Raw genomic sequence first — 16,223 nt, 5'->3', positions numbered from 1 at the left:
TAGTCAGCCACCAATTGTGCAAGTTCTCCCACTTAAAAAGATGAGAGAGGCCTGTAATTTTCATCATAGGTATACCTCAACTATGAGAGACAAAATGGGGGGGGGGAATCCAGAAAATCACATTGTCTGATTTTTAAAGAATTTATTTGCAAATCATGGTGGAAAATAAGTATTTGGTCACCTACAAACAAGCAAGATGTCTGGCTCTCACAGACCTGTAACTACTTCTTTAAGAGGCTCCTCTGTCCTCCACTTGTTACCTGAAGTAATGGCACCTGTTTGACCTTGTTATCAATATAAAAGACACCTGTCCACAACCTCAAACAGTCACACTCCAAACTCTATTGTGGCCAAGACCAAAGAGCTGTAGAAGGACACCAGAAACAAAATTGTAGACCTGCCCCAGGCTGGGAAGACTGAATCTGCAATAAGCAAGCAGCTTGGTGTGAAGAAATCAACTGTGGGAGCAATAATTAGAAAATGGAAGACATACAAGACCATTGATAATCTCCCTTGATCTGGGGTGCCATGCAAGATCTCACCCTGTGGGGTCAAAATGATCACAAGAATGGGGAGCAAAAATCCCAGAACCACACGGGGGGACCTAGTGAATGACCTGCAGAGAGCTGGGACCAAAGTAACAAAGGTTACTATCAGTAACACACTATGCCGCCAGGGACTCAAATCATGCAGTGCCAGATGTGTCCCCCTGCTTAAGCCAGTACATGTCCGGGCCTTCTGAAGTTTGCTAGAAAGCATTTGGATGATCCAGAAGAGGATTGGGAGAATGTCATGTGGTCAGATGAAACCAAAGTAGAATGTTTTGGTCTAAACTCAACTCCTCGTGTTTGGAGGAGAGAGAATGCTGAGTTGCATCCAAAGAACACCATACCCACTGTGAAGCATGGGGGTGGAAACATCATGCTTTGGGGCTGTTTTTCTGCAAAGGGACCAGGACGACTGATCCGTGTAAAGGAAAGAATGAATGGGGCCATGTATTGTGAGATTTTGAGTGAACACCTCCTTCCATCAGCAAGGGCATTGAAGATGAAACGTGGCTGGGTCTTTCAGCATGACAATGATCCCAAACACACCACCCGGGCAACGAAGGAGTGGCTTCGTAAGAAGCATTTCACGGTCCTGGAGTGGCCTAGCCAGTCTCCAGATCTCAACCCCATGGAAAACCTTTGGAGGGAGTTGAAAGTCCGTGTTGCCCAGCGACAGCCCCAAAACATCACTGGTCTAGAGGAGATCTGCGTGGAGGAATGGGCCAAAATACCAGCAACAGTGTGTGAACACCTTGTGAAGGCTCACAGAAAACGTTTGACCTCTGTCATTGCCAACAAAGGATATATAACAAAGTATTGAGATGAACTTTTGATATTGACCAAATACTTATTTTCCACCATGATTTGCAAATAAATTCTTTAAAAATCAGACAATGTGATTTTCTGGATTTTTTCCCCCATTTTGTCTCTCATAGTTGAGGTATACCTATGATGAAAATTACAGGCCTCTCTCATCTTTTTAAGTGGGAGAACCTGCACAATTGGTGGCTGACTAAATACTTTTTTGCCCCACTGTAGGTAGGTTAAATCAAGATTTTCCCTAAGCAAATTGTTCATGATTGTTTATTCATTATTTCTAGGTATGTTTCTGGTTATTTCTGAAATTTAAAACACACAACATTGATTTTTAGTAATTATAAGACCTTAAAAAAATAAGTCTTAATGCCTTTCTGATACTCAGAATGCTTTTCTGATATTCAGGGAGGTTCAAAGAGAAGAAAGATAAGAACTAAGAAGAGCAAGGCCATAAAAGCAATAAAAATGAAAGAGGAGCTAAAGAGTGACACATCGCCGCCACCTTCAGATAAGTCTGAAGAAGAGGAAGAAGAAGATAGCAAGGTGAATATATTGAAAATTTTGTCTGTCTGCCAAATTGTTTTTATTACTTGTTCTTAATTAACCAATTTATTCAATCTCCATATTGGGATAAATGGTCTGAAACTGATAAAATAATTCAGTTACCTAAATCACAGGTTCAAGATCTAAGTGAAATTTCTGAGGTGATTTCAGGTGTACTTGTGTTTTTAGATCCTGTGGTAAACTAGCTCTCTGATTTAAGGCAACCACTTGTAGAATGAGGTCAGAACAAAAGTGATCAAGCAAGTAAGACTTTTTCTTCAACCTGTTTTATTGCATTAAATATGTCTCCTACTAGTAGTCATTACTAGGTGGCAGTGGAAATTTGCATATATTTAGGATATTACATTCCTGTGTTTTTGAAGCGCACATATTGAAGCCATTTAAAAATATAGATTTTTTTTTTCCAAAAAACAAAGAATGGCAGGTAGGGTTTTTAAATGTCTTTTTACCTCCAAACTCTATAGTTTGGCAGTTTCTGATTCTTAGCTCAGAAAACTGCCACCTTCCTAATCCCTAGTCCCCTCTTATTTTCTCTCCTATACTACATAACTCTTTTTTAGCAAATTGCAAAATAAGATTAACATTTATTTGTTTCTTAAAATCTTTAAAAAATTATGGGCTGGAATTTTGATCCAAGAAAGGCCTCTTAACATGGCCTAGAATATAACATTCTAGTAAAAATATTAAACATTAAAAACAGAGAATAAGAAAACATGCATTACAATTTTAATATCTTAGTTAAGCAACAGGCCATATGAATTTTATATGTATGTATGTATGTTGCCTGTGTAAAACTGATGAGGCTAATCTCTTTCAGGAGGACATTTCATAGACCATGTATTGCCAAAGATTATAGCCTAGATCATGCTTTCACTCCTTTAGGTGATAGAATATAAAACGTGTGGTAGATAGTCTTTCAGTTACTTCAAATATCCTGGCTCCAAGATGTTTTGGAACATGTTGGAAGCTAGTAGAGCTTATGTGACAAGTGTGATATGATTTAAAATGTGCAGAAGAGAATACATTCGGACTGTTCCGTTTTGCCTCTCTTGCAGCTTCTGAACACTGCTAAACAGCAGTTCCACAAATAACACATTTATGTGTAACTTATATTTACAAAAATCAAACATACTCATATTGGTCATAAAGGGAAACATGAATACTATATTATGACAATCCCTTTATTGTCTGATTTTTAAAAAATCACAAGATAGTATGTAAGTAAGTTTGTGAGCTCTCAGTAGTAACTCATCGTCATCAGGAAAGATAATAAACAGTAAGAAAAAAGGGACGAAAAAGCTGGAGTGAACAATATGATGTTGTCATTTAATCACAGTATTAAGATAAAAAGTAGAATGAGATCTCAGACACTCAGACTCTACCAGATGTTTTTATTTGTTTTATGTTTATTTTTAGGTTACACTTAGGATTTTTCCTGTGATTGCTAGGCTGAAGAAAAAATAAGTGATTAAACCACTTTTTGAAATTATAAAATCAGCTGTTGCTTGGAAATGCTTCTTCTAAAATGAAGTACAGGGTCTTTTGTAATGGAAAATAGTAACAGAAATGAGCTAGTGGTGAAAAGATACTTTAAGCATTGTTTCCTTCATCACCGACTATAAGTAGAAACAATCTGAAAATTAGATTTAAATAGAAAAGAGTTTCCATCATCTTAACACCCCCACATTTAGTCTACCTGTATTTCATTGAGTAATAATAGATTAAAAAAAAGTTCTTGCAACCAAAAATTGACAAGTGGAATAAAATGGAAGAATGGTTCAGAACAAGTAACAAATTACTAAATAATATTATCATTTCGTACTGTTTCTTATGCATACCACTTGTGCATTTATATGCCATCTGAATGTTTAAATTTTTCATTTTAGTAGATATGTTTATATGTTCTAGGATGAAATGGTTTCATTGAAAAATCCAAGTAAAAAGATAAAAACAGAAAAAGAAAATGAAGAAAATCTTGATGCAGATATTGCTTTGAAAAAGGAGGCTGATGAAAAAAGAGAAAATAAGGAAAATAAAAAGGACCTTAAAAGGGAGAAAAAAGAAAAAGAGGACAAGAAGGAGATGAAAGAAAAAGATATAAAAGAAAAAAGGGAAAGCAAAGGAAAAGAATACACCCACAAAGAAAAAGAGGTTAAAGAAGAAAAGGTAATTAAGTCCTATTAAATTGCCTGATCTCCTTTATAGACAGGGCTGTATTCTTATTTCTTCTGGTATATAGGGCTGTCCAGTCTTTTTCAGGCAATTCAAGTGTTGACAGGAGCTTCACTCCAAAAAGGGTATCTGACAGGAAAAACAGCAAAATTGGATTAAATTAAATAATTGCTAATATTGAATAAGTTTTCTCTTTTCTTGCATAAAATATTGTAGTTTGGTTACAGCTTTTGAAACTTATTGACAAACCTATCCCATGTTGAGGAGTGAGTGGAATACTGTGCAAAACTTGTGACTCAGGTTTGGCACCCCCATTCTATAATACACTTCATTTGATTTGAGGTTGTAAGCTGTAGTTTTTAAAATATTATTATAATTTTCCTACATTTCACTCTTTGGGTAAAATTTTGGCAGTTCAAGGTACTATAGAATAATAAAGCATATGTGAAATGTTGACTGTCCAATATATTTCATTGTTGGCAGCATTTTAGACATTTTTTTTTAATTTGTAGACAAATGATTATAAATCTGACAGCAAAGACAAAATGAAGAAAGCCCCTTCAGCAGACACACCTGTGCATATAACAGCAAGTGGTGAACCAGTTCCTATATCAGAAGATTCAGAAGAGCTGGATCAGAAAACATTCAGTATAGTAAGATTATCTTCAGTACTAGCAATGAAATAGATAATGCATTGTCTTTTGATCATACCACTTTGCTTGCCTTATTGTGAATTGCATATGTAGGTCTGTTAGGAAAATCTATATAGAGTTAAGTAACTAGTAGGCTTTGGGCTCTGGCTGATTTCTAAGAAAAGTGATGTTTTATCACTGGCAGCATCAACCGAAATGGGAGCAAAGGAGTGTGGAGGAGTGGAATTTTCTCAGCAGGCAATTTTGGAAAGTTTGGTTGGGGTTTTGACAACAAGGCTTGTTCCTTCATGTGAGGAAGTGTAAAATCCATTGTTATTCACCTCTTGACTAGTTACTGTCTCTGCTACCCCAGTGTCAGGAGTGAAGGTTAGCATCAGTTAGCAATTGTGAGATAGACAGCAGAGACTTGAGAAAAGTTAGAGAGGGTAAATATTCAATAGGTTGCTGCGAAGATTAAAAATCCACGTCTCATGGATAAAGTTCTTTTTCAGCCTTATTATCTAATGGTTAGCACAAATCCATAAAAATGTGTTTAAAGCAGTGTACTAACACCAAGAAAATGTGATATGAGGCTAGGAACAGAGAACTATGCAAGTTGTAGTATTGCCTTTGGACATGTTTTATTGCCCTGCATAATAAATACAGTGCCATGACAGTCATAAGTGATATACTTCAACTATTTTCACAGCAGGGCTAAATGAGGAGTATCTTGAATAGGCACCAGAATAGAAGCAAGGAAAATATAGATCTGAGTTCCAGTCACAACAGACCATCAAGCTTACTAAAGATTATTAACTGGGCTTTTCTAAAGATTAGCCATACCTCCACAAAGTATTAACTGTCAGCATGGGATCCTAGTTCAGTTCTAAAGACCATAGGAAGTCTGTAGCTATCTGTCCCTTGCTATTTCAGAAGAATGGAGAAGGGGCTGCACTTTCTCCCAGTTCAAAATGTGCCCACAAGCCTTAAATAATTGGGGAGCCTTGACAGAGATTACAAATAGTAACTTAGATATCTCTGAAATTTTGTTTGCTTTTTCCATTTCAGTAAGGCTAATCTATTTGTGGTGCATGAGGTCACTTAAAGGGTTTTAAATATTGATTATTTTAATCTGATGTTTAATATAAAATTAAATGTTAAATTACTTTGTAGTAGAAAGCTTTCAATGTAAGAAAACAATGGTAAGCAGAATAATTCTACTATAAATTTCAAAGTGCAAAGTGTCAACTTGTTTAGCAAAATTGTAAGTGTTTGAACATTTCATATTTTTTGCAGTGCAAAGAAAGAATGAGGCCTGTCAAAGCAGCACTGAAACAGCTGGATAGACCAGAGAAAGGTCTTTCAGAAAGGGAACAGCTAGAACATACTAGACAGTGTCTCATAAAAATTGGAGACCATATAACTGAGTGTCTAAAAGAATACACAAATCCTGAACAAATTAAACAGTGGAGAAAGTAAGTAAATACATGGATCTACTGAGCTCTTAGTTGCTTTATCATCAGTCTGTATGGTTACCACTAGGTGGAAGTTGCACTCTGTTAAATCTGCTACTGTGTTAAAATAATACGTTGGAACAAAGTGTTCTCTGCCCAGTTTAAAATGTCTCTTCCTTTATTTTTGTGAAAATTACTCCATAATTAGTTACCTAATTTATTTTTATCTTGAATATGGCATAATTCATTTTTTATTAAGAACGTGCAATAAATAAGGCAGTGTTGTACCACAGCAATAATTCACTGGTAGTTGAGAAGTGTAACCTATTAAAAGCATTTCATAAGACTAAGACTCTGAATCATTTTCTTTTCTTTTTTTCTTCAATTTTAGAAATTTGTGGATTTTTGTTTCCAAATTTACTGAATTTGATGCCAGAAAACTACACAAATTGTACAAACATGCAATTAAAAAACGCCAGGAAACACAGGTAATTGGGATTTTTATGAAGTATTTGCAGATGCTAAGTACATATTAATACTGTATGCAAGCTTTTTTTTATTATGAAATAAGATCTTGTTGAAAGTTTTGTTATCAAATTAAACCTAGATAACATTTCATTTAATTTTTTTCAGCAGTATAATGAGCAGAATATCAGCACTACTGTGAACACAAATTTGATTAGAAATCCAGGTAAGAAATTTAACTATTATGCTAATTATTATATAATAGTTATATTATAAGGGCATATTCTCCATAGACTTTTGGAAGTGTTATTCCAGTTTTAAATAACTGGGAAATGGGAAAATAGTTCCATTCCCAGTGTAGTGTTAACCTACTTAATGCATACTTTCCACAAACCAAAAAGCACATTGGTCAGTATTTATACTTTTCTGAATTTTGATAAATTTTATTAAATGTTTTAAAGAGAATATAAAAACTAACACAAACTTAATACAAAATAGAACAAAGAAGGAAAAAAGAAAAAAGTACAGTAAGAAAAAATAAAAAGAAATAGAAGTAGCTTCAAATTTTCTCTGCGGCAAATATCATTACAAAATTATCTCTTATGTGGTTACAAAAAAGCTCACTTTTTTCTATTCTTTTTTTTTTCCTAATCATCAAATGCATTTTTTCTGTTTCATGCAAAAAGTCTATTGGGGGTTTCCAGTCAGCGATAAATGTAGATGTTGTCTTTTCTCTGATCAAGGAAGTTTATTTAGCTATTTCTGCAAGCTCCATCATCTTCACCAACTATTCTTCCATTGTGGGTAGTGTTGAACCTTTCCACTTTTGAGCATATAATAGTCTCACTGCAGTTGTTATATATAAAAACAAAGTTCCATGACTTTTTCTAGTTGCCTGTCCATTAGTCCCAAAAGAAATATCTCTTACACTTTTCTGAATTTGGAGATGCAGTTCTCCAGTTTAAAAAACAACAACATGTAATTTACATACAGCTTTGTGTACAGGTAGTCCTCGCTTAACAACCACAATAGGGACCCGAAAATTCATTGTTAAACGGGTAGTTGTTAAACAAGTCGTACCCAATTTTACAGCTTTTGCAGTGGTCATTAAGCAAATCACCATGGCCGTTAAGCAAATCATGCGGTTTCCCATTGATTTTGCTTGCTAGAAGCTGGCTGGAAGATTGCAAATGGTGATCAAGTGATCCCGGGATGCTGCAACCATCATAAGTGCGAGCTGATTGCCAAGCACCTGGATCACAATCACATGACCGCAGGGGTGCTGCAACAGTTGTAAATGCAAAGACTGGTTGTTAGTCCCTTTGTTCAGCACCTCTGTAACTTCGAATGATCACCAAACAAATGGTTGTTAAGCGAGGATTCCTGCATATTGCTAGAAATAACATAAAGTGCTTTATGTTAAAGAATTGTTTGTAAACGTGCAGATATGCTTAAAATGTGTAAACTTTGTGAAGTTTTTTTAAAGGATTAACATGATGTGAAAATGAAATGAAAAAAAATTAAGACTGAAAAACAAATTAATATACATTTCTATTAAAAACATATACACATTAATAGTTTTTTAATTGTAGATCGTTACAGCCACCTGTTGGTTAAATTAGAAAAGATATTCAAATAAGTGGAGGATTAAGTTAAATGCTTCAGTGCTATATTTTATATTAAAATGTCAATTACAGTATTTAGTTATATGTATTCAAGTAGATATTAAATCTAACTTGGAATCTCCCTGAAGAAATCAGATGCTTTAAAGCATGAGACCAGATTATTGCTTTAGTTTTAATTCAACAAAAAATACTTACTTTGACTATCTCAACTTGGGAAACATTGAACTGATTAAAGCTTTGGACTTGATTGTGATTGTCAGTAATTTTGATTGTCTGAATGTAAATTGCTGATATGCCTCTGTATTTTCATTTAAGCAGATGTGGAACGGTTAAAAGAGAACACAAATCATGATGACAGTAGTAGGGACAGTTATTCCTCTGATAGACACTTATCACAGTATCATGATCATCACAAAGATAGACTTCATGGAGATGCTTACAAAAAAAGTGATTCGAGAAAAAGGCCTTATTCCACTTTCAGCAATGGGAAAGATCATAGAGATTGGGATCACTATAAACAGGAGAACAGGTAAGTCCTGTGATGTTTCTTGAGTCCAGTTTTCCTAAGCATTTCATAATTCTTATTTCTCATTAATGAGATAAGTACATTCTGAGTTCAGAAAATGCCTAACATTTATGGGTATAATTTTAAATTCAGTAATGTAGTTAATGCACCTTGAACAATAACCATTATGTAGTAATGAAAGACAGTATGAAAAGGAACAGGACTATGCATCAGATTCCCCCCCCACATACACACACACAGACACTCTCACACAGGATCTGCATGAGAAGAAGTTGATTAATTCTCCCCCACTCCCATCCCTGGTGAAGTCTGCATGGGGGAAAACAGATAAGATGTCAGTTGAAGACAATATGTGGTAGCTATTAGAAAAACATGAGCTTGGCCTGACAAGATGGGGAGAAGAAGAAATTCAGGATTGCCCTACTTTCCCTCTGTTTCCTGTGAGAGGGTGAGAGAGAGAAACTCTGTCAGGCTTTCAAGTTTCTGTTACTATACTATACAGGTAATCCTCTGTTAACGACCACTCCTTCAGCAATCATTCAAAGTTACAATGGCACTGAACAAGTGGTGGTTACAACCAGTCCTCGAAGTTCCGGCTGTCCCAGCACTCCCACGGTCATGTGATCGTGATCTGGGCACTTGGCAACCAGCTCGTACTGTGACGGTAGCAGAGCCCCGCGGTAACTTGATTACGATTTACGACCTTCCCTGCCGGCTTTCCACAAAGTCAACAGAGAAGCCGGCATGGAAGATCGTAAATTGCTTGAGGTAAGTCTCTCCCAGCCGCACACATTCCCTGGCCACTCGCACATCCTCCTCAACCCCACAGCAGCCACCCCAAGCCCCACCGTGTTTGTGCCGTGCCTCCCTGGATACCTGTGCACCCCCTCGCCCCGTCTCCCACCCCCCAGCAGCCACTTACCTGCCTGCTGGCCTGCTTGCAAGCCACCTGGGACTTGCAACTTCCTGCCAGCTTCCTCACTGACTTTGGTTGTTGGAAGCTGGCAGGAAGTCGCAAGGAGGAACTGCAGGGTTTGCTGTCACTAAGCAGTGCAGTCACATGACATCACACTTTACAACCTCATCACTTAGCAATGGAAATTCTGGTCCCAATTGCTGCTGTAACTCGAAGACTACCTGTATAGTAATGGAGTTCCAGTAGTTTATTTTATTTATGTATTTATTAAATTTGTATGCAACCCAATTCCCAGTGATTTTGGATAGCTCACAAGTAAAAACATTAACAAAATACAATAAGAAACAAAAATAAAGAATGAAAGATGGCAGAAATGACAAAACTAGACAGGAATGGAAAAAAAAAAATTAACAAACCCACACAATCCAAGTGGACTTCACTCCCCATTGCCAAAGGTCTGGGAGAAAAGCCAGGTCTTCAAGACCCTTCAAAGCACTAATTGAATAGGGCCATCCAGATCTAGAAATGAGCCTCATTCCAGAGGGCAAGTGCTGCTACAGAGAAAGCACACTTCCAGAATCCCAATAGAGGGCATTTAATTGAGGAAACTCAGAGTGTGCCAACCCTGCCAGTTCGAATCAACTGGGCAGATACTATGGGAGATAGGTAGTCCTTCAAGTAACCAGGCCCTATGCCACGAAAGACTTTTTAGGTAACTATCAACACCCAGAAGCTAACTGGCAACCAGTGCAGCTCACAAAGCAAAGATGTTACATGGACATACCAAGGCATACCTATCACTGCTCATGCTGCTGCATTCTGGAACAATTGAAACTTCTGGGTTGTCTTTGAGGGCAGCTCCATGTAGAGTGTGTTGCAGTAGTCAAGCCATGAGGAGATGAGGGAGCAATCTCTCCCCCCCAACCACAGCAACTGGAACCAGCCCCAGAGAAAGAAAGAGAATCACTGTAGAACAGTGTCTCAATCCCCAGCCCACAGGACCGGCTGAGAAGAATAAATACCATAGTCAAGTTCATGCAATCTGTTTCCTGACCTAGCCTACCTCAAAGGGCTGCCACACACCCATTGTAGATGTGACATTCTGAGGGTGGGTAGAGCCGTATTGCCTGTTTTGACAACCCTGTGGACTCAGTTGCTATTTGCCCTGTAAGCTGCTCCCCAGCTGCTATTTGCCTTACAAGAGAATTTCCTAATGAGTGGATTTTTCTTACAAATCTGAGGCAGATTTAGTTTTATGACTTTTTATGTTTCAGATTATACATATTAAATTACTCGGTTTGATATAATAGTTTGCTGTAGTATTGAACAGGGCTCATAGACCAGTGCCTGTAACTGATACGTGTTGTCTCACAATCTGGGAAATAAAACTGTACTGGGAAGGAGCAGTCTGTGATGGAGATGAATAGAGGAAAGCAGGCAAGTCAAGCTAGAGGCCATTACTTTTAAGCAAGTAGACGTTGTGGCCTCTGTATCAGTGCAGAAGCACATGTGTGGCTGCATAGGGAACCTACATCAAGTATATTGGTTGTAAGTCAGCAAGTATTGCCACTTCCCTGTTCAAGAAAGATAATAATTCACCAGTTTGGGTGGAAAAGGACAGAGGCTGTTAGGTGCTTCCGTACAGGGATTTTGTACTGGTGCCTGTAAGAAGTCAGTGTTACACATTTGCTGTTTTTCTGTAGAACCTGCCTTTTAATCCAAACTCATCTCCACATGTTCTGAGTAATTGACCCAGCACATCCCACTTAGCTTCCCCACTTTCTCTTTGTGATTTTGTCAGCTCAGGCGGCTGATTAGATATGATATTAAATATATATGTATGATAGTATTAAGGGGTATCTGTTTTGAAAGGGTAATTATTAAAGGAATCAGCATTTAAAAAGACAGTTATCTTTTCTGTTGCAGAAAAAAATTCGCCCATGTGAACATAGTATTTGCACTGGAAATACTCTGTTTTAAAAATCCTGAGCTCCATAATCACTCAGGGACAGGAAAAAATAGTATTGTGCCCGTTACAGTAGATAACTTAGATAATGTTGCTTTTCCGTTTTTATACTCCCAAATCTCTTCACACCAAAAAAAAAGTAACAAATGCCACATTCCAAGAATACAGCTTTACTTTTAGAAAGTTGTCAAAGCTTTGTAAAGGAATTTGAGATGCAGATTCTAAAGCTATATTGTTTTTAAGTTAGCTTCCAGTATAATAATAATTATTATTTTTCTTAATTTTCAGATACTACAATGACAGTAAACATAGAAAGTTAGATGATCACAGAAATAGAGATCACAGACTGAATCTGGAAGGAAGTTTTAAAGACAGTCGATCACATTTAGATCACCGGATACACTTAGATCATCGTTCCAGTTCAGACTACAGCCATCATAAATCTTCAAGAGATTATAGGTATCACTCAGACTGGCAAATGGACCATAGAGCTTCCAGTAGTGGCCCCAGGTCACCATTAGATCAACGATCACCTTATGATTCTCGATCTCCTCTAGGACATAGGTCTCCTTTTGACCATTCAACAGATCATAAAAGTACACCAGAACATATGTGGAGTAGCCGGAAAACATAGCAAAGACTTAACATTTCATGGACTTTTTTTTTTTAGCCATACACAATAAACTAACACAGTAATTGCCTTACATGACTTGAAAGATGTGGACCGGATGTGCTCTGAGTAGCAGTATTGTTACTACTTTCCAGTATGCTAGTTATATTACCCCCACAGAAGAAGAAATATTTTTGTATTTAAAGTTTTAATGCTGCACTGTGCTGCAAATGTTGTGGCACATTTTTTTTAAAGAAATAGAAAATGTTTACTTTTTACAGGGACCTCAACACTGCCCAACTTAGACTGGATCTTAATCTGAACTCCTTGTCAGTGGTTTTATCCTGAATACAATTCAAATTATGGTTTTAGATGAGCATTCACATGATAATCTGTGATCGTATTTCAGGAAAGAGGATTTTTTAAAGGATTTAATGACCTAGTTCACTTTCCAAAGCTACTTGTTTACGTTATACGCTGCAACCACCTTGCCGCTTTTTCATCACAAGCTTGAATATTTAAATTCTGTACCTATAATTGTAAAATAGTCAGGCGTTCTCCAGTTTGATCAATTGTAATGCCTTTTTACAAAATGGCTGTAAATTATTGTAAATTAATTAAATGAGCTTCCCCTCCCCTGACTTTTTCTTTCTAAATTGGTTTGGCTTGATCATTTGCTTTTTTAAAAAAACACAATTTTTAAAATAAAGTATCAGGTGAAATCATTAGTCAGAACTTAAAAAGAATAAAAAGCCTCTCTGCCTTTACTTTGTCAGAAGAAATTTCAGTTCTACAGATTGGATTATATGCAAGTGATTTTTTTATCCCTTGACATTTGACTCAGGCTGGGCGATTATGTCTATATTTATGTTTATGTGGCTCCAAGCTGGATTGTGTAAAAAGGATATTCAAAGGTATTCTGAACCTAAAACACACATTTACCAGAATAAATTTATTGATTCAACCATATTTACTTTATGTAATTTTGCATTGGAGCAGATAAAAACTACATTCTAAAAGTGCAAAGCCCCTGTTACAGATTTGGTTTGGGTGTTTTTTAAAAAACTTTTTTAATTCTAGAAATAAGATAGGCTCTAACACTTCAAGTCCCAGTTGTTTATTTGTAAGGAAAGCCTGGATTTAAAATACAGATAAAATCACTGTTACCAGGAATCTTTTGAGAACTTCAGTTAGAACCTTTATTTCAAATTAAGGGTATTATTAATCTATATAGAACCATTTCCATGGCACAGCAAAGTGATGACAAACTTTCTTTCCCTGTGCAACAAACAGCAACTCATACTGACATTTTTTAGATGAGTGCCTAGTATAGCTATGTGGGTTCTGCTCTTTTTCATCCTTCCGTACCAAATTCCTAGGTAAATAGGAAACACCATGTAAGATCAATGCCAGCCCAAATCCAAACCTACCTTCCTTTAATTTTGTAGATGCAGGTGAGGAAGCAAAATTGTCCCTGCTGAAATCTTGATTTTTCATTCACATGAAATCATGTTTCTTTCTGCTTACAAATTGTTAAGTACACAACTGTAGTGTATTGGTTGTTACACATTTTAAAGAGACAGCTGTGTCAGTTTGTTGCAGGAAAAAACAAGTGTTTATACACTTATGAAATATATTATGTCATTAACTTTGCTGCATTACAGTCCATTTTGTTAAGAACCTGGGAGAATTCTGTACGGGGGGTGGAAGAGGGAAGTTTATAGAGTACAAAGTTAATACCTACATGTATTATTCTTACAACAATGGGCACAAATAGGCACAAATTATCATATACTAGAATTTGCGACACTGGGCAACAAGTTTTCTTTATCTCATGTGAAGGAGTTGCAAAAATATGTTGGGATACAGCAATCCATTTTCTCATGATATAATAGACATTAGTTGGAGGTGATACATGGTCTGTTTCAGTCTGTGGAAGACCAATTTACAGGCTTCAAACATGTGGATGGAACTTCTGATGACTGCAAATTTCTGCTCCCATTTTGTAAAATCTGCCTGCAGTGAAACTGGGCATAATATACATTGTGTGCTGGTAATGCTCTTATGCTGAAGTATCGAAAAGACAAAGCTATTCTTGCTGCTTGTTTCTGCATTCTTTCAGCTTGTTCGTATGTTTGTAAAAGAAGTCCTGAAAAAAACTCTGGAATTCAAAAAATGCTGCTTTCCTGCTTTCTTCACAAAGAAGTACTTCTGAACAAAATAAACAGCCTTCCACAAAAGATACAATAGAAGGAATAACTCTATTTTTATTGAATATATATAATTATAGAGACTAGGTCTAGTAGATTTAAGGAAGCTGAATAAAGTAATTTACATAAGGCAATACTTTCTCATAATGCCCTTGTTAATTAACAGTTATTTGCAGTTAAGTTTTAAAACACTATGCATATTGATGCTTGCTACAGAAATATTGTAAATTATGTATAGCTGAATAGATAGGGTGTCATTTGGATTTTTGGTCATGTGGTAACCTGTAATAATTGGTGACTGGCAAAGCATTAGGACATGGAAAAATGCAGGGTTCTCAGTATTAAATTAGTTTTGTGGAGCAAAAACCCCAAATCAAAACATGAAATGCTAATGAGTTAAAATAATGTTGAAACCAGGGAAGGATGCTGTGGGTAAGAATCATATTTATATACATCAATATCTCAAAAGACATTTCTCAAGATGTGCTACTTTGTTCTGCAATTTATGAAGCATCCAAGGTGATGACCAGCAAAGTGAGACTACATCTAGATAAATCAAGTTAATGTCGTTTGAGAGGAGCACTTGCTTTGTTCTAGATAAGGCTGTACTCCTGGAGATTCCCAATTTATTGGCATTGTTAAACCAATCTTGTCATGAGAAGCCCAGCGGTTTCTGTGATTGATCAGTAAGCTGAATACTGCAACTTCATCCTATTCAGAAATTGGTTATGGCTATCCACCCTCTGGCAATACCATTTTTTATATGCCCATGATGTTGTGGAACCATGCTGAAGACAACTGATGGACATCAAGTGAAGCATACTACTGTACAGTACTGATGGGAACTTTGATTCATATAGATACGTAAAGATCTTGAAACGTTTGAGCTGCGTACTGCCTAGCTCTCTATACATAAAATGTACTGGCGGTTACCTTTAAAACTGTAAATGGCTTGGGTCCTGGTTTTAGTTTGCTTCCTCCCATTTAAATCCTCCTCTACTTTCAGCAGTGATGCAGGCAGGGAAAAAGATAAGAGGGCCTTCTTTCGGTAATAGAAGAGTTTCCAAGAGGGTTTAACTGGCACTTGGGTCTTCCTTCCACAAGATGGATATTTTCCTCCAAACTGGCACTCTCCAGTTGTAATGGACAAAGCTTTTCACTACCTTCAGCCAGTATAACCACTATGCTCTAAGATTCTTGGGCTTACATATTACACTATGCTATGATTTTGTTCACCAGTGTTTAATAAGGTTCAGCACCAATTCAAATATCAATGTGAATCACATTATGGCTTAGAGCAGGGGTCCTCAAACTTTTTAAATGGGGCCAGTTCACGGCCCCTCAGAATGTTGGGGGGCAGGACTATAGTTTGAGAGAGCTGCCGGACCCGGCATACCTGTCACGTAGAACAGTCCGGCTCTGCAATCTCCCTCCTCGTGCATCGCCTGCAGCTCCCGACACAGCCCCAACACTTCCACTTCTGACAGCAGCAGCCAATCAGGCGGGCGGGCTGGATAAATGACCCTGGCGGGCTGTATCCGGCCCGCAGGCCATAGTTTGAGAACCCCTGGCTTAGAGTGATGTGTGAAGCCAACCATTATGGTTCATTCAATGTGGTGTGATGAACTATAGTATTATAAATGAATATATTGTTTTGCAAATTCTGTGTTAATCATTTTTACTTCGTAATTGATTGTAATTTCTGTTAATATTGCTGGA

The 16,223-nt window shown here is 36.9% G+C and overlaps 1 protein-coding gene across 2 annotated transcripts in view; it reads left to right on the top strand.

Moving 5' to 3' along the window:
* Window positions 1–14,554, top strand: part of CHD1 (chromodomain helicase DNA binding protein 1) — an 81,296-nt gene extending 66,742 nt beyond the window's left edge. The window contains exons 30-37 of one of the 2 annotated variants that reach the window (XM_007436521.3): window positions 1,770–1,907; window positions 3,837–4,094; window positions 4,613–4,753; window positions 6,029–6,207; window positions 6,578–6,674; window positions 6,823–6,877; window positions 8,595–8,805; window positions 11,973–14,554. In XM_007436521.3, coding sequence (XP_007436583.2) covers window positions 1,770–1,907; window positions 3,837–4,094; window positions 4,613–4,753; window positions 6,029–6,207; window positions 6,578–6,674; window positions 6,823–6,877; window positions 8,595–8,805; window positions 11,973–12,318 — 1,425 coding nt within the window. In that variant the 3' untranslated portion in view covers window positions 12,319–14,554. Of the gene's footprint in view, window positions 1–1,769; window positions 1,908–3,836; window positions 4,095–4,612; window positions 4,754–6,028; window positions 6,208–6,577; window positions 6,675–6,819; window positions 6,878–8,594; window positions 8,806–11,972 lie in introns of both variants that reach the window. The other variant, XM_088130290.1, reaches the window with a different exon arrangement.
* The last annotated feature ends 1,669 nt before the right edge of the window (window positions 14,555–16,223 follow it).

The sequence above is a fragment of the Python bivittatus genome, unplaced genomic scaffold, assembly GCF_059951505.1.
Source record: "Python bivittatus isolate LINGU-HERP-01145 unplaced genomic scaffold, Pbiv_v1 ctg000850_np1212, whole genome shotgun sequence".
Taxonomy (NCBI): Eukaryota; Metazoa; Chordata; class Lepidosauria; order Squamata; family Pythonidae; genus Python; species Python bivittatus.
The sequence above is the reverse complement of the archived record's forward strand: the minus strand, read 5'-3'. Positions and strand labels throughout refer to the sequence as shown.